The sequence below is a fragment of the Rhinichthys klamathensis genome, unplaced genomic scaffold (genome assembly GCF_029890125.1).
Source record: "Rhinichthys klamathensis goyatoka isolate OS25496 unplaced genomic scaffold, OSU_Roscu_1.1 h1tg000261l_1, whole genome shotgun sequence".
Classification (NCBI taxonomy): Eukaryota; Metazoa; Chordata; class Actinopteri; order Cypriniformes; family Leuciscidae; genus Rhinichthys; species Rhinichthys klamathensis.
The window spans coordinates 308,402-335,987 of NW_026606782.1; the positions used below are offsets into that span (position 1 = coordinate 308,402).

Consider the following 27,586-nt stretch of genomic DNA (forward strand, 5'->3'; position numbering starts at 1 on the left):
TAATTAAATTGATATAGCTTAACTAACTTTGATGTGAGCTGATGACATTTGACTGGTTTTGTGTTTCAGTGTTCACAATCAACCGTATTGGTTATCATGGCAGTGTTTACTACAAAGGTCAGCTGTGGTTGGATCATGAGGAGCCAGATGTTCCTTGTGAGGATATCAAAATATGTTACATCATTAAAGGAGGTACAACATGTTAGAATGTTTGCATTATCTTGTACTAGTGATGCAGATGGGATATCAATGAGATTGCTTCTTGTTTCAGAAACACTTCATGCAACCTTTCCATTGTACATGAAAAAGTTTGATGGCCCTGAGGTGAGCAATCAATATAATGCTTTATCCGCTCCAATTTAAATGTGATGTTTTATTTTAATTTAATTCCTCAGAAATGAAGTATATTAAAATATAATATATACATAATAATAATACAAAATAGAATAGATTAGAATAAATAAAATATAAGCTAGTTAACAGATTGCCCTATTTTACTTTCCAGGGAGAGTATCAGATTTATCTGACTGTAAACATTATTGATGACCTTGGAAACAAAGTGACATTACAATTCAATGCCTCTATAGAAGCAAAAAATGATGACAATAAGAATCATTTGTTTGTCCCACAGCTGGGAGGACTATAGGGCAAAATACATGGAGTATACAGCTTCTTCTTCTTCTTCTTTTTCTTCTTCTTCTTCTTCTTTTTTGAGCTATAGATGTCATTATTTATTCTGCATTTTCGGTTTTGTTTCCGGGCAGATCAAGTGATCGTCAGTGGTTAAAGCATATGAGCGTCACTGTAATGATTACTCTGGAGTTCTTAGACGTGTTGTCATTCTAGTAATAAGAAAAATTGGCATGCACACTGTTTTGATACCAGTTAGTATCAAACATTTGAGTTCTAAATAACATTTAGATTCCGCCAAATAGGAAAGACTGCACCCCTTCAGGCCGCCCAGCAGTCTGTCAATGAGGAACTTTATTCTTCTTCCTGAATGGTGCATTATCAGCTGCTGAGTATTATCATTCATTCAGAATCGCTGTCCCATTTGATTTTTGGACAGACTGAAATAAAGGAGGTTAAATTAAGAGTCCTGGGCAGCTTCATTCAGTGTCTGCCATCAACCAAGAGTTGCTCTTACTCATTTCTTCTAAATATGTGATTTGTGAGACATTACCATATGGCACCTGATCACAGAAACACGAGTCACCACATAATATATTAAGTTAAAAGTTATGGTTCTGTTAATGAATGTAAATGGGAATAATTTGTTAGTATATCTTTTTGAAAGTGTTTCTGTGTGTATTGATTGATTGTCCAATATTCTAAACAAACATTCCATAATAATACAGTACTTTAATAATTATAAAAACATATACTGGTATATATGTACTGTGTCTGTGTGTGTGTGTGTGTGTGTTTGTGTGTGTGTTTGTGTCTGTCTGTCTGTCTTAAACCCTACGTTATGGGGACAAGGGTGCAGTCTCCAAAATCCTTGTCCTTGTGAGGACATTTTTTTGGTAAATTATATATAATTATATCAATATATATATATATTGACCCTGGACCACAAAACCAGTCACATGGGTGCATTTTTTTTACATTTAGATTTATACATCATCTGAAAGCCGAATAAATAAGCTTTCCATTGATGCATGGTTTGTTAGGATATGACATTTTGGCTGAGATGCAACTATTTGAAAATCTGGAATCTGAGGGAGCAAAAAAATCGAAACATTGAGAAAATCACCTTTAAATTTGTCCATTTATGTTCGCGATTGTGCTGCATTCACTCACAAAAATAAATGTTTTATATATTTACGGTAGGAAATTTACAAAATATCTTCATGGAACATGATCTTTACTAATATCCTGTTTTTTGGCATAAAAGAAAAATCTATAATTTTGACCCATTTGCCACAAATATACCCGTAAACCCGAATAAGTTGGCACAACTCAAAAAATTTAAGGCAATCAGTTGCCTCAAATTTTTTAAGTTAAGAAATTCAAAGTTTAAGTAAGCAGAACTGACATATTTTTATTTTATATTTGTACATTTGAATTGTTCTTAACTTGAAAGGTTTGAGTACACTAATTCATACATTTAACTTAAAATTGCATGTAATCTCAATGTGAACACTTTTATTAGTATAAACTTAGCTAGCTTTAGCAAGCTAGTTTGCTAACATACTATTTTGTTAAAGCAACACCATGTGATTTTTCCTCAGCGGTCGCCCTACAGTTTGGAAGCAGAATTGTCCATTACTGCTGTCGTAAATAATTTAGCCTTCTGCAGCCGACTGTCGCACGCGCACGCTCGCTGTTTATCCAGCACCGGCTTTGGAATCAACAATGGCAGACATCCCAACCTGCAAGAAGTCATTTCAGGGAGGTATATCTTGGTGACTGGATTGTTGACGGGGGGGGGGGCGGCTGGTGGCGGGTTGACTAGCTTTCGTGAGGCACACTCGCAAGGTCTCTCGCTCTCTCTCTCTCAGCCGTGCTCGCGCTATGTATGTTATGCGCGCAGTATGTTCTGTCTCGCATGCGCGCTCTAGATTCCGGCAGATCTGAACTAATTTGCGGGCATCAGGGAGACGCAGGAGACTCCCGGGAGACTTGGGATGTCTGCAATGGCCACAGACAATTTGAGGAAGTGGTGGGGGAAGTGACGTATGCCGTAAAGCAGTCGAATTTTGTAGTTCTTTTTGTGCACGGGTTCCTACCCGAAACCCGAAGTTACATAGTGCCAGTAAAAGCGATACAGACCACGTCAGGCTATGGCAGACGTGTCATTTAACTTAGTTTAAGTCGATGTACCATCACAAGGGTCTTGGAAATATATTATGAAGGTTGAAAAACTACATAGTGTTACTTTAACATCTTAACAATAGTATGCTATAGAGTAACACTTGCAGCAATATAAAGGTTTAATTTGCTCTCAAATCAAGCTCATGCACCACTTGTCACCATGATGGTAACTATCCTAAAACCAACATTAACAGAAATTCTTCTAAATTAGCATAACGAAACATTAATCATTACTAAATCACCCGCTTAACATTAATCTTGCACAAAAAAACATTGTATTACACTTAATTTTAGCATTTACTCTCCCTTTCGAGTGCCATCGGCAAAGCATGCTGGGAAATATACATCCCAGCCGTTTCAGTTAAACTTAAGTTCGTCTAAATTAAAATAAATAATTTCATAAAACTCAAAATAATGAAACAGTTCAGTTTACTTAAAATATATCCATTCTGTGAACTTGAAAGAAAAAGAAAGTGCTAAATACTCATAAAAGTTAATTTGACTGAACTAATTAGTTTAATTTAAGTTTTTACTACTCAAACCAATTAAGTATTTTGAGCGTTAGGGTTTACAGTGTTGTGATTGGTTTTGTGATTCAGGGTCACATATATAAATGATAAAATTAGTATTATTGCATATTATCATTACAACTTAACAACTAAGAAAATGTACTGTTTTCTATGTTAATATAGGCTATTGTAAAATGTAATTTATTCCTGTGATGGCAAAGCTGAATCATTCTAATATAAATATGCTGATTTGGTGTACAAAAATCATTTATTATTTTTATGAAAGTTAAAAATAATAATAATGCATACAATAATATATTTTTTTCAGAATTCTATCTGTAATGTGACTTTTTTTTGTAATTTAATTTGTCCTTGCTGAATCAAAATATTCTGTCAAAAAGTTTTTCCGGACAGTAGTAGAGAGAGAGAGAGAGAGAGAGTAATTAAATTGCAGCCCTTCCTCATATGACAAAAGACAAGTGAAATCGCCACATAGCAGACAGATGCTGTATTTGTCAGTGTAATATATACAGTATGTGTGCTGGACACACTCCTGTCAAGAGGGTTGGGTGTGAGGTACTCACAGTGGGAGTGTGGGTGTTGCAGGCCTGACAAGATTGAGCAGGTGTCTCAGGACGGGCTGACCTCGCAGCTTTGACCCTTGGGACATATCAATCTAGATATCTAATGGCAGGGAGGGGGCAAGGAGGGTTAAGAGTACAGGGTTAATCAGGGAACTCCACTTTGCCCACTGTATGTTTCAAAAGGGATGTTGAGATGCAAAAATGTTTTCATTTGTCACATATTAATGTACTACATGTCATTTTGAACTAAGGAACGATCATCGTCTGTGCCCTCGAGCGTTTGTGATAGGACTTTAAATTAATTACTTTAATAATTTAATTACTTTTTGGGGGGAAAAACATGTTGGAGCATATATAAATCTAAAACAATTTGCTTCTTGTTAGAAGACCACTGAAAACTGAACAAGAAAAAAATCCACTCCATTCATAAATGGCTCTTTACAGCAAGCCTTTTCTGTAGAAGTGATGACCTGTGAAATATGAGCCGGTGTATGTAGCTTGAGATGGTTGAGGTTTCTCACTGTCTCCCATTCACATGCCACAAATGTTTAACCTTGACAATTCCCACCAAAATATTTCTCAAACTACACAGGTTCTAAGTTTGTCTCAACCATTTGTGCGAGAGAACTTTTTCAAAAATGATGCAAACAATCACACGACGTACTGAAGTTGGAGGAAATACCAACACGGCTCACTCTGACGTCACGTGACTACAGTACCTCTGTGTGATCCTCTTCCTGTTCGTGCGTCAGCAGGAGGTTTTTGAGGTAAAATGTCACGTGAGATTAGGCGCTAATGGCTGTGGCTGATGAGCAACAGAACTTTGAGTGTTATGTCTGTTGGTCGAGCCTCTATTTCAGGCTTTTTCTATATTAACTATAGTCCACTATGGGGTCCATGTTCATATACTAAAAGAGAAGAACAAAGCAGCTGGTGGGTGACCTTCCACTCGCTCCAGTGAGCTCAGAGGAGGAGAGAGACGACATAGGCTGGCGCAACTCTCATGGTGCTCAAATACGACTCTCTACCAGCCAACAGCAGCTGCTTCGCACTATTTTGGTCTTAGGATCACCAAAGCAATCCTCTAGACAAGGAACAATTTTCACACTCAAGGGGGAAGGACCGCTTTAAAATAAAGCATACCTGCGCTAGAGAGGCAGTAATGGGAGCCCCCTGTCTGAGCTGTACTCTGTCTAATAATTTTCTGTTTTAATCTGTATAGTCATTTAAAACTCTTCTTTGACTTATAATAGGTTATTATATGATTTGGACTGGGTGCTGGTCAATGAAATGGGATAAAATAATGTCAGGACATGCGTCAAGACTTTGCAAAGTCACCTTTTTAATTATAATTTATATCAATACTTTCCAAAAAAAAACAAAAAACAATTTATTTATATATACGTTTCAGTGTCATTAAGATGCGTGGGACAGTTCATATCAAAACTTTCATCAACCTTTAAAATGAAAACAATACATTCAAATGAGTTTGAAAATGTGAAGATCTTACATTGACATATTAAAGCCATTTCAAATGCCGTATTTAACCCTTCCGTGCTGTTGCAGGTCATTTGTTTAATCCGGTTTATTCTTTAACACAGATTTACTGCAACTTTTTAGCCTAAAACTTCAGTGCAGTCTAGATTCTTCCACTGTGAAGTTTTGTATGGTAAATTTGACCCAGTAAGAGCTACGCTGGATCTTCAATCGTGACAGCACGAAAGAGTTAAATGCTGTTTTACACCAAAACATCTTAAAATCTTGCTGTTTTTTTGTTTTTTTTTGTTTTTTTAAATACAGAAATTGTAACTTTGCTTGGTAAAGAGATGCTTAAAAACAAAATGACAAAAATCTTTATTTGTTTAACAAATGCCAAATTCCATGGGGAACTTTTAATTACATCTAATATGCATCAGGTCAGGATGGAATATAAACAGAAATACAAAACAAAACAAATTAAAAATAGCCATGTACATAGCCGATGAGTGTAAATCAATGGTGTTTCCTCCTGCCACAAAAGGAAAAAATAAATAATTCTTTAAAAATAAGTCTGTTCTACATTTGAAGATTAATCTCTCTTGTCAAATGACAAGCCATCATCCATTCTGATGCTCTTCTCTTCCCTCCTCCTTCCCTCTCACATACTCTCGCAGTCTGACAAAACCTCTGTAAAAATAGTCAGCCTGTTACTGCTGAAATTCATTCTTCACACGACACATACAGCCCCACATCCGTGGCACCCAAATACGACGTGCATGCAGGATGTTCGAATCAATCAGCAAAATATGCTGTGCTGTAATTTTAGTCAAGGCCATTAACTGTCCAACTGTTGACTAAATATATTCTGACTTTGTATATAAAATATATCTATTTATATGTATACATTTGTCATTTAAATACTGGTGCAAATGCACCATGTGCACATTAATTGCAACCACATCTTCATGCACCACCAGACTAAAATAATGGAGAATAACTGCAGATTTCCACAAAATTTCTAATTAAGACAACATTTCAAAAATCACATATTGTCTGAGGTAAACTATAACACTGTTATAAATTCTTTAAAGGCAGCCATCTCTACATTCGCATTTATAACCAGTGGGTCGACCTGAATGTATTCAACACAATTTTGCAGGCATAATATTGAGGCAGGTACCGCTCTGCACATGTCAAGTTAAGGGGTAGAGCGAGGGAGTTTAGGGGAGGGTGGGGGGTTAGAGGGCACAGTATATCAGGCCATGAAGATTAAAGGTGCAAAATGTAACATTTAGTCATTTATCAAAAAATAAAAGCCATGCATTATACCCTACAGTAAGTACAATGTCAAACATACTACAAACATACCTTTTTTTTTTTTTTTTTTTTTTGAAAAATACACACAATTTTACAATAATACTTCAAATAAATATTTTTTTTAAATCAAACCACGCACTGTACTTGCATTTTTCAAAAGCCAATATTTCAATAAATAATATTTGATTTTGTTGTCTCAGTAGGTCATCTTAAAGTTACAACTGTAACGTGCTGTTATTTTCAAGTTTGATTTCTGAGAATGAGAATAGATATTTTCATCATCTTTAGCTACAGGTGCAGAAAAAAGAACACAACAGAAAGAAAAACGTCAAGACAAAGTCGTTAAACCAGTACCATGCACAGGCATGTCATGGATGAATCTCCTAAAACAGGAGCAGATGTTAGACAAGGCTGTAGAGATGGGTAATGGAATAAGACTGGCAAGTGACCCTTTCAAAATGTGCATGGTGTTTTGAACCAAGTGGAAAGCGGACACTGGTACACACTCCTGCTGCCCAAACACACTGGCAACCCACTGCACATCTCCCCTTTAAAACGTCAGTTGGTAAAATAGTAAGGCAGCTGTTTGCTTCTGTCAACTAAAAGTGCATCTCCGAACATATCCAGTTAAGTCCCCCCATTCCACCCCTCCCCATAGCAGCGGGGGTGGACATGCACTTGACTGGGTACGGCTTGGATCAGCAGATTCTTTTTCTTTCCCAACGACTGCTTGCTTCAGCTTTCAGAGCCCAAGCGAGTAACAAATCATCGCCAGAGGAACTGGGTTGGCTCAGGCCGAATGGTCCGGGTTTCGTCTTTCTCCCATGATTTGCTCTAATTCCAGTCGTCCAGTCCTTTGCCTGTGTCTGAGTCTGACTGGCGTCATTTTGTTTTAAAGGCCATTGACGCAACTGCGGAGAATTAGGGGCCTATGCCGCTAGTTTTCATGAGCTCACTGAAGGGTCGAAACAGTTAGAGGGTAAGTAATTATGTTGAATAACATTCAGGCACAGCTGCAATTACATGGCAAGAGTAAGGTAGACTACATTAGTTGGTGACTGACATGGGGCAAAGATCAGGTTCTATGGCAACCTGCAAAATCCTCCATTTGAGTGCGAGAGTCTTACCTGAGTTTAATGTTCCGTCAAGTGAGAAAATGGACAAAAATAATTGCCAGTCCAATATTTATCAGCATCACTAGAATGACCAATATTGAGTTGGGACCCTGAATAACCAACAAGAGACAAAGCTGTAGATTAGCAATCAAATGTAGATAAACTCAAAACGCCACCTGCTCTCAAATAGCAACTGAAAATATCCTGGCCAATACCGAAAAGCCGTTAATCATTTTCATGTTATGGTCGATAAATGGCCAATATTTAAATTCTATAATATTGTGTTTAAATAAATGTCAAATAAATACTAACAACTAAAATAATTTACATACAATCTCAGAAAAAAAAAAAAAACAGGTACAAAAGCTGTCACTGGGGAGCTACCCTTTCAAAAGGTACACTTTTGTACTTTATTTACCCCTAAAGGGTGCATATTAGTAGTGATGTACCAAATTGATTTATTGGCCGATATTAGATATTTTCAAATGTATTGGTATTAGCCAATATTGTATATTGCAGTATTATATTTTACTATTCCTTTTCCGTCATGTAACTAATTTAAAATAATTTTAAACACTAATCTTTAAAACATTAATAACACAGCTAAATATAATCTTTAGGAAATCTCAAAAATAAATATCCATTTACATACTGTACGTTATAATGTCGTGATGCTTAAATTCACTTATATCATAAAAGGATTTTTAAAAATAAATAATATAGAATTTTAATATTGATTATATAGATATCATGCATCTGTGAAAAATAACATTTTCAATATACTGTGCAAAGAGCACAGTTATGTTATTCAGTATGCAGTCAAGAATAGTCATTTTAGCAATAAATGTCATGCATATTGCAGCTACTTACTGATTCCTCCTCAACAATGTCAGTAGTAATTTCCATGCTGGCTTTCTTAGTTTCTGCTAGGCTCTTTGGCTTCAATGATTCTTGTTTCTTCAGTTTGGGCTCGGGTTTGCTCTCTTTGGCCATTACTGGTTTGGGTGTCGGTGCACGGTACTGCTTTGCAGGTGGGGGCATCCTGGCAAGAGCAGTCGGCATTGCTTGGTGTTCTTCATCCTCCAGATCATCAGGTGGCATCATCACCTCAGCCTTCACAAAGTATCCATGATACTGGGAGTGCAGCTCACCGTTCCCAGGGCTGGAGGCATTGGCGACCGGCGTCGGCGGCTTGGAGGGTTTGGCTACAGGTACTACCTCCTGTTTTACTTCCTGTTTTTCTGATATCCTGGAAGTAGCCTTGGTGGCGCCCGCTGCCAGGTTTTCGGCAGCAGGGGGCTTGTTTTCTTTGATGGCTTTAGGGGCACTTCTGTTAAAGAAGGGCTTTTTCTTGCTGAGGGGGGGTGAGGGAGGTGGTGTAGGACCGGGGCTTTGGGAAGGGGACTGGTTTGGGGTTGTGCCTTTGCGATAAAAGTGCGGACTTCCTGAAGGCGATTTCTCTTTCTTTTCTTCTGGTACTTCTTTAATCTCAATGGGCTCACTGGAGAACCTCTGCTTGATATAGTCAGGGCCTTAAAAAGGTATAAAGAAAGTCAGAATTAGTTTTATACTTTATTTTATTATATTTTAGATATCAATATTTTTTTTTATTTAATGTGTATTTTATATAAATTTAATATTTGGTTTTATTTTTATTACACTTTATATAGACTCAACATCTGAATCTTAATAAAACCCAAATGTAATAAGATCAAATTATTACTGTCTGACAAAAAGACCTTGATGGATCTAAATGCGGCTCAAATGCTCAATACTCAAGAGTGCTGCTTGTGAATATCAATCTCAGAATAAACTGCCAGCACAGATGCAATTTCACATTTTCAAAGTCTCAGTCTGTTAGTGTTTATGCAGGGATGGGCATTAAGAACTATGCCACTTGCTTTTATGATTCAAGTCTGAGCTTCCAGTCATTCTCCAGATTCTCTAGACCACGGGTATGGCCAGAGTGGCCTCACAGCTGACACAGATGGGCTTTCTAGAACTTGCACTGGATCGTGTCCAAGGCCAGGCTAAGACTGCGAATAAATCACACTGTTTATCAGCCTTTTTACAAAGCTGAAGTGTGGAACAGCTCATCTGCGGAGAGCCTTGACAACAAGCACTCTCAAAAAACAAACAAACTGTAAGTACATTTCAAGACTATCTTGAAAAGTCTTGTTGTTCCCCTGAGAACATTATGTTTATGCTATGATGAGGCAAAATTTTTTTTTTTATATATATATTTCTGGGAGAGCCTGCAGGTCACTTGAGAATTTATCAGCCTCACTGCATTGAATTAAGGTGATTTTTATAAAGTCTGTAAGATTGTTAATCATAATGTGACTTTCAAATGTACTTGCAGCAGCCTAATGTGAAATAAAACATGTATTGCAATCTAAAATGAGTGTGTCTTACTAATATAAATATTTGTCATTTTTATCCCAATTGTTTTAAGACATGATTTCTGCAGCAAGATTATATTGAAGAAAAATGAATGAGCCTGACTAGACCTGGACAATATTTACCCAAAACATGTGCAGGCAAAGCAAGTTCGAAGAATCGTCTCCATTTTAATTCATGAGTTGGAACTTAGACTGAAAATGACGGACATGGTGATGGGGGAAAACTCTTCATAGAGAATTTTCCCCCCTAAACAGTAGATTTAATCCTACTGTGATTGTTCTGTCAAAACTGGCTATTGTGCAAATAACTGACTGGTGTAATAAACATGTTTGACTGCAATGGCTAATTTGTTTTTTTAAATCAATTTTTGCATAGCATTCCATGTTTGACAGCCACTATTTTGAATCCTGGAAGTAGAGATGCAAAGTATTTCAGGAAGCAAGAATAGTTTTGAACAAACCGTAGTGATCCACAATATGTAAAATACATTTAACTTCATAAGAAAGATGTCACTGGCCAGCCATGCAGACCTGCAATTGAGTTGGGGGGTGGGGATTTAAGGAGTCCACTTGGAGTGTTTGGGAATTATCCCGAAACCATTTGGTCATGTATGGACAAATGCCAAAGGCTTTTTGGCTTTAAAAAGGCTTTATATGAGCAGAAAGTGGTTGAAGAAACTCTGGCCTCACTGAACTGAGATTGATGTGATATTATTGATATGAAGAATCATACATGTATGGGCCATGTTACATTTGTCAAATGCTAACGTACAGTCACAGTGGTGGACACTGGAGAGTAAAAAAGCATTTTTACTTTGTTAATGTACTTAAGTATATTTTTCTAGTATCTCTACTTTTCCAGAAAACTTTTACTTCACACTAAAGCATATTATTGTGCTTTTTACTATTTTTCATAAAAGCATATTCCTCATTTCGAACTGAAAAAAATCGCCACCCCCTCTGAGACATGAAAGCGATGCCCGATTCATAACCAAGCTGTTTCTTTCCAATGAACCTGATGAATTGGTTCACAAATCACACAGAACAATTCCTTTGTGAACCGGACTGATCTGCTTGCAGTTGTTCTTTAATCAACAACTCACTGATTTAATGATCCAGTCAAAATGAGCCAAGCATCGGGATATCTTCAGAGCTTGAATATGCATGAGACTGATGGCGTGAAAAGTAAGTTATAATGCCAAATTTACAGTACCTCACGAAAGTGAGTACACCCCTCACATTTCAGCAAACATTTTACTATATCTTCTCAAGGGATAATACTATAGAAAGGAAACTTGGATATATTTTAGAATAGTCAATGTGCTGCTTGTGTAGCAGAATATATTTACTGTCCTCTGAAAATAACTCAACATACAGCCATTATTGTCAAAATAGCTGGCAACAAAAGTGATAATAGCTGTATGTCGTTTAATCATGCAAAGCCACATGTCCTATTCATCATTTTCATGTTTTTGTCTGCTTGACAGGACCATTCAAATTTGTGTATCTTGTATTAGAGCAGTTAAAATTTGTGCTTTGAGTACAATTCTCTCATACTGACCACTGGATGTTCAACATGGCACCCCATGGCAAAGAAATCTCTAAGGATTTGAGTTGACCTAGGCTATAAGAAGATTGGTAACACCCTGAAACTGAGTTACAGTACAAGCCCTGGTAAGGAGTACCAAGAACATTGTGTCTTGCCTACAGTCAAGCATGGTGGTGGTAGCATCATGGTCTGGGGCTGCATGAGTGCTGCTGGTACTGGAGAGCTGCGCTTCATTGAGGGAAACATGGATTCCAACATGTACTGCGACATTCTGAAGCAGAACATGATGCCCTCCCTTCAGAAACTGGGCCGAACGGCATGATAACGACCCCAAACACACCGCCAAGATGACAACTGTCTTGCTGAGGAAGCTGAAGGTGAAGGTGATGAGGTGGCCAAGTATTTCTCCAGACCTAAACCCCATTGAGCACCTGTGGTGATCCTCCAGCGGAAGGTGGAGAAGCGCCATGTGTCCAGCAGCTCCATGATGTCATTATGGAGGAGTGGAAGAGGATCCCAGCAACAACCTGTGCAGCTCTGGTGAATCCCATGCCTAGGAGGATTAAGGCAGTGCTAGATAACACTGGTGCTTTGGACACCGTTTTGACATGGTCACTTAGGGTGTACTCACTTTTGTTGCCAGCTATTTTGACAAAGAGTTTAAACGTTGAGTTATTTTCAGAGGACAGTATATATATTCTGCTATACAAGCAGCACATTGACTACTCTAAAATATATCCAAGTTTCATTTCTATAGTATTGTCCCTTGAGAAGATATACTGAATTGGTTGCTGAAATGTGAGGGGTGTACTCACTTTTGTGAGATACTGTAAATTAGTTACAATAAATGAAATCATATTAAGGTCATGACTGTCTGTGAACTAAATCTAGAAAAAAAGCTTTTGAAGCCCATTGAAATCCTCAATGTGGACATGTCACCGTCTTTGTATGATGATTTTAAGGCAAATAACGAAAATGTATGTCCAAGCATCTTCCCCGCTGCTGTACAAGTTTCAAATGATATAAACTAGTATGTTTGCAATAGTTTTCATCTTTAAATGTTAATATAGTTTGCCCTGTGTGTCGTCTGTTGTATTGTATTTGTAGCCACATGTTTAGCTACACAATTTAGTTTTTCCTCATTTTTAAATTACTCTATGGTATATTATTTCACTTGCTTGCATACTCGAATTATCAGTAACTTATTTTAGTATACTGAAGTTTGATGTTTTGCTAGTGTGTTTGTATTTTGTAAGTGGTTTGGGCAAATTAATACATATTTTATAGTCTGCACTAATCTTTGTTGACTAATGACTATTCTGACTAGTGCTGGCTAGAATAAATAATAAACATGGTTCATGGATCAGTACTTTTTACTTTTAATTCTTAAGTACATTTTACTCAAGTGAAATTGAAAGTGTGTACTCATACTTTTACTGGAGTAATATTTTATTAGGGTATCTGTACTTTTACTCAGGCACTTGATGTGTACTTTGTCCACCACTTCGTACCCAGTGGTTAGAAGAATAAAATGAAATGTTATATAATAAAATATACAGACAATGGGTCTCATTCATGAAACATTCGTAAATATACGAGTAAATATGCGAGTGATTTGCGCGTAAAGAGACCTTCCAGAAAACTCTTCTCCTGATTCACAAATACTTCGTAAACGTCAGATGTGATAGTGAAATGTGTGTGTGTGTTAATGAATTCCAATCAGTCGTAAATGCGATGCGCGTGCACGTTCATTCTCAATTACCATAAATCCCGCCCATTAAATCCGACTGACAGCTATATATGGGCATCATATTATGACATGAATGCGAATGAAAAAAAAAAAAATCTCAGATGCAGAAATTGAAGTTTTATTATCAGAAGTTCATTCAAAACGCCACATTTTATTTTCAAGCGTACATAGTGGCGTATCGGGTCCTAAAAAAAAAGGAAGCTTGGCAGCATATTACAGATGCAGTTAATGGAGTTTCATCTGTTAATCGAACATTCCCAGAAGTGAGAAGAAAATGGTTCGACATTAAGCTTGAGAGCAAAAAACGAATTAGTTCACTTCGGAAAAATAGTATTCAAACTGGAGAAGGACCACCATCGCAGATGCTATTACTGGCTCTCATAATAAGAAAAACCGTATGTAATTACTATATATAATATTTTTTCAAAATGCTGTGCAAATATGTACCCGATTAAGGTGAATTAAAATGCAGCCTTATTAATGAGCAAAACGTTCGGGTGTTAAGCGCACTATTTACGCGTGGCTGGGAGCAGGTGTAGATTTCTTGTGTACCAACTAGCATTTGGAAAATACGAACATTTTAATGAATCCGAAAATTTACGCCAGAACCACTTTACACACAATTTACACAAAAATTCGTTCTGCTCGTGTTTCATGAATGAGACCCAATGTCACGCATACACCTCTTGACCCTAAGGTTTTCTTAAATAATTTGCAGGCATTAAAAGCAGTTGGAGCTGGGCTCAGAGAAGCAGTAGATCATTTATGCAAATTATATTCCTCCCCCTCACAACTCATTTGCAATTGCATCTGCTCTCTTTTTCTTTGCTTGACAGGGAGGCAAAAAAGAGACACTTGACCCAGACACAAAGACAAGGACACAAAGGGAGTAATTAGGGAGGGGTGAAAGGGCATATAAAACGTGAGTATGCATGAGAGAAAGCGAATGTGTGCATGGATGGTGGGATACCTGGTTGATGGAAGTTGGGGGACAGTTCTCTGGCCACTGCTCTGGCGATATCAGAGTCCTGGCTGGCAGACAGACCGCCCTGGTCAGCTGCCTCTGCTTTGGCCCTGGCGTGTGCGGTTCTGGGTAAAGCAAAGACACAGAGCTGGAGTCAGACAACTTGGAAGATAAGATATGGGAGAAGAGTGCATCATTTTAACACTGCCCCTGGCACTGTCAGTCACCACCACTGCAGTGGCTGCATGGCCAGAGTCCACAGAGCTGCTCACAACAAGCACACAAAGATGCATTCATTAACAAGCTAAGAAACAAGTTACGATACTGTGTGTGTACTGCTTTCATTTTCCTATTCATAAAAAGTGAAGGATGCTACAAATTGAGCTAATTGTTGGCATTAAACTTTGGAAAGAGTAAACCGTCCTCTGTCAATATACAAATATCTAGGGCTGAGCAATATATAAATATTTATTTTAAAACATCTTAAGCTATTTCAGTCTTTTGATCATATTTGATAAACACCATTAAACAGTGTTCAACATACATTACCGTTTACAAGTTTGGGATCAATAAGATTTATAAAAAAAAAAAAAAAATGTATTCTGCAAGGATCATTAAATTGATCAAAAGTGTCAGTAAAGACATAATGTGATACAAAAGATTAATATTCCAAATAAATGCGAACTATTGAACTTTCTATTCATCAAAGAATCCTGAAAAAAGTTATTAGTTTCCACAAAAATATTAAGCAGCACAACTGTTTTCAACACTGATAATAAGAAATGTTTATTGAGCACTAAATCAGCATAGAATAATTTCTAACGGATGATGTGACACTGAAGACTGAAATGATGCTGAAAATTCAGCTTTGCCATCACAGAAGATTACATTACAAATCTTACTGATCCCAAACTTTTGAACCGTAGAGTATCTTAATCAGTCTTGTGATAATGTTTATATATATAGGTATTTGCTATGAAATTTTTAATGCAAGGAGCATTTCTGAGTAATGATCCAAACAAATCTTCAAATCAAGAGTGTCAATTTAACGAATCAAACACTCTCAAACAACTTTAAACACTGGTTTTGCTACTTAAGCTCAAATCAAATAAATGATCAAACCGTCTCTGTCTTAATGGTCTAGAACATAATACTTGTCGAGAAAAAAAAACTTTTTAGGACACTATAAGAGCATTAAATCAATGTAATATGCACAAAGTTTTATGGTGACTCCAAAGCCATTGTAAATATATTGTCAATATTTAATATACAGCAAACTATTTAATCCACAAAACATTTAAATATAACTTAGTATTTTGTATCAACCCAAAAATGCCTTAAATAACCCATCGGATTAACACTTGTTAAGAGGATGTATGCCTGAGTGAGTCAGTGAAGACAGTTTTGTATACAGATTTATGTTACAGTATAATACCTTCATATACAGATATGCAGTGCCATGAGCACTGAAAGGCCTCATGACATTAAACCTATTTTTAGTTGGTTTAGTTCATTTCATCTAGAGTGAACACATTTTGTAGGGTTAGTCATATCAGTCAAACTGGCCTGTTCTTCTGGCAGTGTCCTACTCAAAAATTCCTATCGCATATACAGAGTAAAATATGAATATTAATACCATCTTCTCTCTCATTGTTAAAGGGGTCATATAATGCCATTTTTGTACAAGCTAGTATGATTCTTTAGGGTCTAAATTAAAAGTTTGTAATATACTTTAATTAATAATTCTCATTAGTATTGTAAGAAAACACTTATTTTACCTGGTCAAAAACAGCTCTGTTTTCAGCACGCTGTTTCAGTGCATATGACTTTAAATGATAATGAGCTTTGCTCACCCCGCCTCTCTGTTCTGTGTACACCGTTTGTAACACAATAACACAATAACCATAACGCGTTGTTCAGTATAAACGTGGGATTATGAATTATATTGAGAACATCATACATAGAAAACATGCCGTAATGTACCCTAAGTGTAAACCTTAGACGCATTCATTGTGAAGCGTGCAGCTAGCGATTTGCAAAGATTAATATAAATATTAATATAAAGTTTAATAAAACGTTACACTCACTTCAGTTGTTCTAGAGGTTTAGCAGGAACACGAATAGCTGGTACCGATCCTTTTTTCATGAGCAGCTTCTTAGCAAAACCAGCTATACTGACCCTCGTTTATAAAGCAGTCTGGTGAGAAATGATTCGCGCAAACATGAAAGCATTGACGTTGCTCGTGGGGAATATTACCTTCGAAAACAAACTCAGCCACTGCGTCTTCAGCGGTTCGGATTTAGGAACATTAAAATGACTGCTGTGTTCGTTATTACACCCAAGAACAGAACACCACAATCGCTTAGACGCCATTCTGCTCATAGACAGTGCTCCAGCATATCAACAATGAGCGCGGCGGTCCGCGCGGACTATGATTGACAGCTCGCTCACGAGCGAGGGCGGGTCTGTGTTGAAACGCTGCTGTCAATCAACAATCGTGGGAGGGGCTTCCGACCGTGTGACGTCACACGGTCGAACGGCTTGATTTGAGACAGGGGAAAAGGAGATTAAAACAAAAACACTGGATGGATTTTTATCATTTTATGATGGTTATGTACAGGCACTGCCAACACACATTTCAGTACAATCAACTTGTAAAAGTGCATGTACCATTATATGACCCCTTTAAAGATTGCATTAACCATTCTTGTTTTTTTCTTTGCACCAATATTTTACCAGGCCATGTAGTCTTAATATGAATGAAGTCATAAAGTGTTACTTGAGTTGTCATGAAACATTCCAGACAAAGTATCTTTTGAAGTCCACATTGCAACTGTTATGCTAAGCTTGCTTTTAAGGGATCATATCTTTAACTGTGGTGAGGAGCTTTCAGGACACATTCTAAGAAGAGCTGTGCGAGTAAATTAAATTGAATCTAAAGCTCTGGCGGAATGAATTAAACTAGCCAGCCTTCTCTTTTCCTTCTAAAAAAAACAAAGCTGGAGTAATAAGGTCTGCACTGTATATACATGCTACAGTATAATTGAAACATGTAACACTGGTCCTCTGCTGAGAATTGCAATAATGGTGATAAATGAAACATTAAATAGGAGGAAGATATAATGTAAGCTTGATTTAGAGAGTCATGTCATGGTGTGGTAGTGCTAAAACAAATATACTGAGGGTCTGACGCTTGTATAGAGCAAAAGCAGTTCTAATACTCTGTGAGAGCGAGATTAATGCTTTATTATGGTTCTGCCCAAACCATCCCAGCACAGATCAGCTCCTGAGGGGATCCAAATAGCTCACGGGGCCTTGAGAGACAGCCTTAGCTTGAACAGCATTGCTGAACACAACATTCAAAGGGGCGCAGTTTTTTAAAAGAAATTTACAATTTTAATCAGGGATGCATTAAATTGATCAAAAGTGACAGTAAAGGGAAAAACAAACTATTTCAAATAAATGCTGTTCTATTCAACTTTCTATTATTCAAAAATACTGAGGAAAATTACGGGATTACGGTTTCCACAAAAACTTTAAGCCACAAAACCGCTTTGAACGTTGATAATAATAATAAATGTTTCTCGAGCATTAAATCATCATATTAGAATGGTTTTCTGAAGGATCATGTGACCCTGAAGACTGAACCGATGCTGAAAATTCAGCTTTGCCATCACAAGAATAAATACAATTTTAAAATATATTAAAATAGAAAACAGTTATTTTAAATTGTAATATTGCAAAATATTACTGTTTTTTTTATCAAATAAATGCATCTTTGGTGAGCACAAGAGACTTCTTTCAAAAACAAAATCTTACAGACTCTATACAGTAGTGTATATTGTGAAATGAAACATGTAAAAGGAATAGTTTACCCAAATATGAAACCTTCAAAAGTCATTATTTACTTATGTTGCAATATTTACATTTATGCATTTGGAAAGACATCAATGACATTTAGTGGTAAAGATTATCAGTGAAAATGTACTTAATTTTTGGTATAACAATGCTACGGAGCCCCTAAAATGACATGTGGGTGCAAAAAAGTATGAGATGGGAGGAAAAATAATAAGTCAATGTTTTTGCGTTCTCTACAAAATGTTTGCGTTCCACCGAGTTCTCCTAAAAACGCAAAGTTCTTGGGGGAACGCAAACTTTTTGCAAGCGAACGTAACGTTTCTCTGGGGAAAGCTAAACGAGAACGGAAAGGCATTTACATTTTTTTCCCTCTCATATATTTTTCCATCACTATGTCTTAGGGGCTCCATATAATGCTATTGTATGACTTGAGAATACACCAAAATGAATGACAGCATAGGGGTTTGAAATTACATTAGGGTGAGTGAAAAATGACAGAATTTTCATTTTTGAGTGAACTGTCCCTTTAAATAGGACTACTTACTACTGATTAGAATTCCAAACTATTTCAAATAAACAAGCATGGCTCCTTTAAACACACAAGACATGTATAATATTAATATAATATTAAGAGAGCATCTACATTCTATTAGTCAGCCAAGTAATAAGCAGTATCTTCTCTAGGCGTTAATAGACCTAATGTAATATTCTTTGGAGTCTGAGCCAGAGAACATCTCCTAGGCGACAGATGGAGCACTTGCAGAAATTCTGAGGGTTTTAATTTGGCAGTGTCTCCTCACATTCGCCCACTCTATCACACACAAGCGCTCAGATAAAGATGTGAAAAGGAGCACATCCTCCCAGCTTGAGCTCACAGCAACACGTGTCTCGATTCTGATCTGTCCAGTTAGCCTTTGCAAACGTACATTTCTGAACATATTCTTATAGTGCTAGTTTATATGATATTCCCATTGATGTGCCAGACTACATTGATAAGTAATTTTCACATTAGAGGGCTGCAAATCACTAAAAATGTTTTATCGTGATTAATCTCATAATTCTTCTTCAGGTAACACATTCAGTTCATTATATATAATGAACTGAATGTGTTAACTGAAGAAGAATTATATTATTATACATATCCCAGATGGGGATATATATATATCTATAATTTGTAGTGGTCAAAAGTGATGTCATATATTATTATATTGTATTATATAATTTTACTCTTTTTACTGTATTTTTGTTTAAATAAATGTGGCCTTGGTGAGCATAGGATAATTCTTCAAAAACATTTTTAAAAATCCTTTTAAAAATGCAAAATGTTTGCCTTGGACATACATCAAACAAGCGTAAGTGTGCCTATGGAAACTTTACAACATAAAATGTATTTCGCAGTCAACAAACCAGTACAAAACGGAGCATATAAAGCAGATTACCATAGAAGAAAACATTTATCTACATAAACTGTTGTGGAGGACAAACAGAAGATTAAGAAAGATGGTTAATCTGTTAAAGTAATCCCGCCTGTTAAAGCCTTGACCAAATCTACAAATTTGCAGGATACATAAATCTTTCATAAAATCTTTTTTTTTTTACATAATCACCTAAAAAATTAAATAATTAATAGTTTCCACCAAAATATCATAGTTTCCACAGTCTCCTCACCACTGTCATTAACAAAAAGTTCTGAATAAAATGAAACTAAATAACATACAGTATACAATAATAACTATTATATTTTGGAATAAATTATGATTGCCAGGTTAAAAAGAAAGTCTGTGATGACAGGATAAACGCGCACACACACACGGCTCTAAACCTGAGTGCTCTAACAGATGATAACAGGACGCAGACTGGCTACTGTGTCAGTGACGGCTGCAAGACTATATTCTTGTCAGCGATTGAGAAGCCAACTCCTGCCTTGCCTTATTTAGTCAGGCTCAGTGCTGACACTGTGTACACATGTGTGAGAGAGCACAGGCCGGAGAACCCTCTCTCGCTCTCTCTGTCTTTTTCTAGACTCCTTCAAGGCAATCTGAAGCCTCAGGCTCTCCGACCATTCCCTGAACCCCTCACAGTGCTTATCACTTCTCTCCCTAACAGTCATCAAAGGCACTGAGATATTTTATTCATCCAGCAGCTCTGGGACATATTATTATTTCATTAGCTTCATGGGACTGTGCAAGCCTCAGTACAGCAGATTTCATTCAAATTCATACTCTTTCAGCTATAAGAAAGAAGCCCATGGTAATGAACGAACAGGACATGGACATGGTTTTTGTGATAACAGAAAGAAGTAAATAACTGCATTAATAGAGCTAAGCAGAACGTTCAAGCTAGAAAACAATGAAAAATACAATAAAGTAACACTAAATACTGTTAAAGAAGTACACAAAATAATATTCTGTCATTGCTTTCTTTCCTTCGTGAATCAAAAAAGGAGAAATAATGCACTGGTCGCTCTTGAAATTACAAAGAATTAGGACTGGAGTGGTTTGACAAAAGTGGTTCATTTTGAGTTTGACAAAATGTCTCTGATGAACAGACTCTCAAATTTAGGTTATGCACTGATAATTGTCTGTGAGTTGTTAACCACTAAGACCAGATCAATGAAAGTGAGCTGAAATCGAGAACCAGATCGGTCTGATTCATTAAATCAACTGATTCACAGAAAAGCTCAGACTCAAAAGAATAATTCATTCACAAATCTGACATCACTACTGAACTCTTTTGAACACAGCGAGGAAAGCTGGGGTGAGCGTAATGTTTTCCAGCGTATAAGTCATATTGATCACTTTATTTATGGTGCTTTTATTGCCATTTTAGAGCTTGACAGCCCCAGTCCTAATTCACCCATAATTATTAAAAAGAGAGCCCAGGATATTCTTAAAAGATTCACATATTGTGTTTCACTGATTTCAAACAGTACACGTTTGGAACAACATGAGGGTGAAATAATGACAGAAGGTCCATTTTTGGTTTTGAGTTCACACTTACAAATAAGTCAGATAGAATAAATGGTATGCATATTTGGCGTGCTGTCCGAGGAGAGGGCTCCGGGTTCGGTATTTGGCCCAAACCCAGAGTACTCCCCCCATATTCCTGCCTGTGTAGTGAGGTGTCGGGATGGTGGAGGGATGCTGAAAAACTGGCCTATGGATATGCTTCCTCTCATGCTGATGGTACTCATCATACTCGTGATGATTGTTGATGACAAGTTAATTGGATTGATTATTTGAACGTGCTCCTGCCGAACTTTGTTTAGTGAAACATCATTTATCACTTTAAGCATAACGTCGTTGTCTTTCTGGTGCATTTCATGAGAGAGAAACAAATGTCTGAGGAAAGGAACAAAAATGAATAACTAAATGTATCTCAAATTAAAAGGAGATTTCTCGCAAGTGAAAAATTGTTCTTAAACTTCAGAATCAACACCATGCCAGCATTAGCACAAAGGTTCACATGTCCTAGCATAAATCAGAGGTACCACTCAGCTCACACAACATTATTGAGTTCCTGTTTAACACACTCTGATCTTCACAACCTGCTTCAACTTGCAAAAATCGATGTGTGCATTTAGCAAGCTTTGTCAATGAATTACAAGAGAAAAATTTTACTTTTCTTAGGTGGGAAAATGCCATTTAGAAAACGATAATGGATATTCCTTAATCATTCCATGTGTGACTTAATTGATAATTAAGTGTTATGTATGATACATATAAAAAGAACTGACGGTAATTCAATCCCAGAGGTATGAAGCAGCATTGCCTTTGAAAATGCATTTGCAATTTGATTTACACATCCCACCACACCATGAAGTTACATAAGTATCTCCTCCGAGCAGGATATATCTGTGCTTAACTTCTCTTAGGAACGTATATGCTTAATCGGCGTAATGAGCAGTACCATGCAATTACTCCTCTAAACATTTTTTAAATGATTATAAATGTTACGACTGGCACCCCTGATTCCTCTGCGATTTCATTCAGTACATCCTGTTGGCTCTGCATTGATTATGTGATCAGCATGAGAGCTATGGCCGGGGGGCATGTGATGGCACTCATGCAAACAGACTATTCATTGGGGCTCTTCTGCACAATAGCTGCCTGCCTGTTTGCCTGGTCACTTCCCTGCTGCGTTTCGCTCATTCACATGAGGGCGAATGAGCAGACTTTAGCTCCTTTACAGTTTGGGATAGAGCATGCATGTGCTATGTTGGTTGGAGGAATGTAATTATTGTGAGCAATCCCGTTAGTTAGATGTAGAAACGTATGTCTTATGTGCAAGATAACGGGAAAAAAAGAGATGTTTTCGTAAATAGATGCAATTGAAAGTGTGGTGTAGGATTAATCTGGAGGAAGTATTAACCTTGAGGTGGCGATTTCTACTTTTGTTCGGGAAATGGCAGACGCTCTTATGGCTCCCTCAACGGCACGGTCCACTTTCTGCTTTGTCTTGGTGTTTTTGAGGGGAATAAGCTGCTTCTTGATACCACGCACCAAAACGTTATTTTTGTACTTCCCCTCTTCTTTCGTCCCATCAGGGAAAATTGTGCACCCATAGCCATGCCGCTTGTTGTTTATCCACTCCCCTTCGTATTTCATCCCATTGGAGCGTTCGCTGACACCGAAACCATTCCGCTTGTCATTCTTCCACTCGCCCATGTACGACTCGGTTGTGGTGGCATCGACGTTGTCCTCAGTTGGCATGTACTCGTCTGCCACTTCTCCATCACCAAAACTAATGGTGGAGTTTGCGTCGCTAGAGCTTATGCGGCTCATGGTGGCGTCACTTCGCGCCGAACTGCGCTTGCTGGATATGGAGGAGCGGGAGTCGGACTTTCTAAGCTGCTTGAGGCTCCCGAACAGCGAACCCCTTCTGAAGAGGCCCTTTTTTTTGCCGGAGCCCACTTCGCTGTCGCTGTGGAAGTTCAGGACAAAGCCCCCGCGGGTGCCAGCAGGGCTGTCGGACATGTGGTCGTTCAGGACAGAGCCGTTACTCTGCTCGCTGCGGAGGGAGGCCAGTGAGGTGCGCAGCGGGGAGCGGATGACAGTGGCCATGCCGTAAGGCACGCTCTGACGTACGCCATAGCCGTGTCGCATGCCACCCATCCACTGGCCCTGGTATGTACCTGGCAAAGGGATTAGAGAGACTTTAGACTAGATATTGCATAACACATAATACAGGGATTACATACAAAAGAAAACACTAGAGAAACTAACATGTCGAGGTGCTTTGATGTTTTTAAGGAATGTTTAGATTTTTTTTTATTAAGGCATCACAATAATCCCAAGCTAATTAGATTAAATAATGAATTAGATACATTACAATAATTAACAAAAGATGTTTTTTTAAATAAATAATTTATTCATTTATTTATTTGCATTCCATGAATACTGAAAACAGTATTAGTGAATGGTATTTCCATTTCCTATTTTAAGGAGTTCTAAACTGCAAGCACTAATAATCATAGACCTTCTTTTATTATTTCCTAAAATCTTTTAAAAGAATCTATAAAAGGACTGAATTCGAGAATAAAGACAGCTAGCCGGGGGGAAGCGTACATTACTGATAAATTATTTTAAGAACAATTTACCATAAGAAACCATGAATAGAATCTTTCAAAACACACTAATGTTTAAAAGTTTGGGGTCGGTAAGACTTTTTAATGTTTTTGAAAGAAGGCTCTTATGCTCACCAAGGCTGCATTTATTTGATCAAAAATACAGTAAAACAGTAATATATTTTATTACAAATATTATTACAGTTTAAAATATCTGTTTTCTATATATTTTAATAGGTACTTTATTCCTGTGATGGCAAAGCTACATTTTCAGCATCATTACTCTTCAGTGTGACATGATCTTTCAGAAATCAGTCTTATATGCTAATTTACTAGTACTAAGAAAAAAAATATTATTATTAATGTTGAAAACAGTTGTGCTGCTTAATATTTAAATTTTTTAAGGATTCTTTGGTGAAGAGAAAGTTCATAAGAACAGCAATTATTTGAAATATAAATCTTTTGTAGTATTAAAAATATCTCAACTGTAACTTTTGATCATTTTAATGTGCCCTTGCTGGATAAAAACCTTACTGACCCCAAACTTTTGAACAGTTCATACATGTACTCACTGTTCAATATAAACATTAGGCATTTTTCTCTATTGCCACCATGTCTAGGAATGAGTTGTTGTTGTTGTTTTTTATCTTCAGCAAACATGCAAAGTGCTAAAATGCATAAATAAAAAACCATCAGATTATAACTGAATAAATTATCGTCAGGCAAGTAATATACAGGTGTAATCTTATCCACGTTATGACGGTGAATTGACGAAGTGAACAGCTCTCCCTCCTATATCTCATATGCCGGCCTGTCAGACCTAACAGCTTCAACAGCCAGCACTATTTTAAAACATGGGAGTAATCTGAGCTGTTGTGAAGTTTGTGGCTCCAGCCAACCAGAACTCTTTTTTATCCATTCATTCCTTATGATTCTGCGTATGTCTTTGAAGAATCAAAAACACAAAGGTGTGCACAGCCCACGCACCCTAACTGGGCTCAGGTGCAGGACAACAAAATAACAATAATGAAAAAAAAAGAAGGATGTCATTGTGTCTGATGAAGACCCGATAGTCGAAATGTCGCGCTTTCAATAAAAAGTTGTTTGGAGCTGTTACTTTTAGTATGCGGACATCACACTTCTTTTTTCCATTCTGCGTATGTCATTGCCTTACAGAAGCAATGCTGAGAAGCTAATATTCAAATAACAGGTAAAATGGCAGAATGGAAGTGACTTATGGTATATATACTGTGCACAGCAGCACTCTGTCTCAGCAGCCTATAGCTGAGCTATCAGTTCTTTCAGGGCTTTTTGCAGAAGATGAAAGTGAGTTATGAATAAGTGGTAATGTGTGACCCTGCCTAATAAATTCGACAGTAGCCCTAACTCTCTGATGCCACCACATTTCAAGAAAACTTCATGGTTCTTGCCAAAGTCTTGTCTAAATGTCAAATTACCTTGGATTAAAATTTCTTCTTTAAAGACTTAATAATGTACTGTGCAATGTTATTTAAGTTATTTGAATAATAATGTTGTTTATGCACTTTGTAACTTAGTTATATTCAATAAACCAATTTCTTACCGTAAGCAAATCAATTTTGACTATATACTTTTAGCTATTTTAAAGATGTTGCAATATCAGGTATTAATTTTATTCAGGTAACATACACTGTAAGTAATGTTATAATTATAACATGTTAACTGTAAATATATATATATATATATATATATATATATATATATATATATTAGATTTAAAAGGACAATAATTAATAATTATAGAGTGAAATTCTGAGAATAAAAAGTTAATCATCCACTGTAAAAAGAAATATTATATTTTACAAGGTAATACACATATATTTACCACAAATTAATGCTAAAATTATGTTTTACATTTTATATGTTGCTTTATACCATTATTGAATTAATTTCAGTTCATCGTGTGGCCTTCTATTTCACCACTTATTTGTCTGTTTATTTTATGATACAAAGCACATTCAAGTACATTTGTAGATTAACATGATATTAGTTAACAATATATACAGTAGCCTATGCTTATGAACTGTAAAATATACAGCCACCAAAATGCCACTTGTAATGTGACAGTAAATATGTGTACTAACAAGTGAATTAAATTAACAGGTGGACAATTCCACACTTTTAACTTCATTTTTAAATAAATGCCCATTTTCCTATATTTAACTTCCAGCGACTGAAATGACGGCACAGAATTTTCATGTTACAATATGTTTTGCAAAAGGAATAAGTTGAGACAAGAGTTTGTCTGCTGGTCTACTAGTCTGGAGAACTTTCATTTGACATGTTGCAGATGGAACTATTATTAGCCATGACCTCTGTGAGCAACTTCTGCTGACCAGTCCAGTAATACGCCATTCATCAACTTAACAGCATGGGCAAACTGCTTCATAAATCTGTAGACCATGATTTATGGGCAAAATCTAACAGTCAGGCAGTGGAAATAACTCAAGGTACAATCTTGCTTTGATCTTTCACAAAACAAGAAGAAGAAAAAAAGAATCCTTATATTATACATAAGAGGCCTTAGTTTTATAATGATAGCCTATATTACAAAACAGAGACCTGATTTCACTTGGCAGCAGCAGCATAATCACATATACGCAAGACTTTAAAGAACATTAAATAGGTCAAGTGATGTTTAGCTGAACTCACCCCCGTCCCCGTATGTCTCGACCCCATAACCATCTTGCAGTCCATTACTCCATGTGCCTTCATACCTGGCAGGTGTATTGAGACTCTGGCGAACCCCATACCGACCCTTAAATCCGTGACTCCACTCCCCGCGGTACAGCCACCTCCCCTTGGACTCCACGCCGAGCCCGTGCCGCTTCCCCTGAGCCCAGTAGCCCTTGTATGTATTCCCACTGGGCCAGGTGTACACCCCGACTACCTCAAACCCGTTGGACCAGGACCCGGAGTATTCGCCCTGGCCCTTGGGGCCGGTGCAGATGCCATGTCCGTGGGCTTTTCCGTCATCCCATCCACCGCAGAAAGTGCCGCCATCGTCGAAGTCGAACCGTCCGCCCGTCATTCAGATGAAGGGTTGAAATGGAAGTGTTTGCGTCTCGATGGTTGGTTGGTCGTATGTCGGATGCTCAACAACAATAAAATGGGGGGTAAATATCAGACTGCGGGCTCAATGGTGTGATGCGGCGGTGTCTGGTGGAGATGGGTGAGCGCGCGCATTGGTGCGAGTGTTGGAGGATCGCGCACAGGCGCCGGAGCCGGAGGCGCTGTCACTGTCGCCGTTCCTGGCTTTTTTTAATGATCCTCTCCCCCCTGTTCGCTTCACAGGGAGGGAGAGAGCGAGGAGACAGGAGCCCAAAGTCGGGCGAGAGACACCCAGCTGATGACGTCAGTACTACAAGCCCGCCCTCACGTTGTAGCCTACCACATTCACATTGTTTTACATTAACATTATGGTTGGGTTAACTGTCTGTAAGTTTTAGTTTTTGATCAGAAATAGGACCAGATAGAGAGACAGACAGATTTAGAATCGAATGTTTAACCATATTTAGTAAATATCTACATTATTTCCCTGTCCATATTTATTCAGCTCGTCCCTTTTATTTTATTTCGCATTTATTTATTTATATGTTTTATAAAATGTTTATTTTTTTACATTTATTATTTTCT

At 37.3% G+C, this 27,586-nt stretch overlaps 1 protein-coding gene across 3 annotated transcripts; it reads right to left on the reverse strand.

Annotated features, from left to right (window-relative positions):
* Positions 1-5,230: 5,230 nt before the first annotated feature.
* On the reverse strand, positions 5,231-27,267 carry jph1b (junctophilin 1b). Of its 3 annotated transcripts, none has more exons than XM_056267523.1 (6): positions 26,603-27,267; positions 22,717-23,479; positions 14,493-14,611; positions 8,692-9,353; positions 7,834-7,931; positions 5,231-6,076 (listed from the first exon to the last, which is right to left on the reverse strand). In XM_056267523.1, the coding sequence occupies exons 1-5, from the start codon at positions 26,979-26,981 to the stop codon at positions 7,851-7,853; spliced, it is 2,004 nt and encodes a 667-aa protein (XP_056123498.1). In that variant the 5' UTR covers positions 26,982-27,267; the 3' UTR covers positions 5,231-6,076; positions 7,834-7,850. The 3 variants fall into 3 exon arrangements, with proteins under 3 accessions (XP_056123498.1, XP_056123496.1, XP_056123497.1); XM_056267521.1 differs by having other exon boundaries at positions 5,231-7,661; XM_056267522.1 differs by having other exon boundaries at positions 5,231-7,719.
* Between the last annotated feature and the right edge of the window lie 319 nt (positions 27,268-27,586).

Bases quoted from the DNA above. Each gene is read 5' to 3' on its own strand.
- jph1b (XM_056267523.1), bottom strand. From the start codon at position 26,981: ATGACGGGCGGACGGTTCGACTTCGACGATGGCGGCACTTTCTGCGGT. The intron at 14,612-22,716 runs GTTAATACTTCC...TGCTTTACCCAG, and splicing joins GTAGAAATCGCCACCTCAAG to AACCGCACACGCCAGGGCCA. The intron at 9,354-14,492 runs GTATCCCACCAT...TACCTTTTTAAG, and splicing joins CCCCAACTTCCATCAACCAG to GCCCTGACTATATCAAGCAG.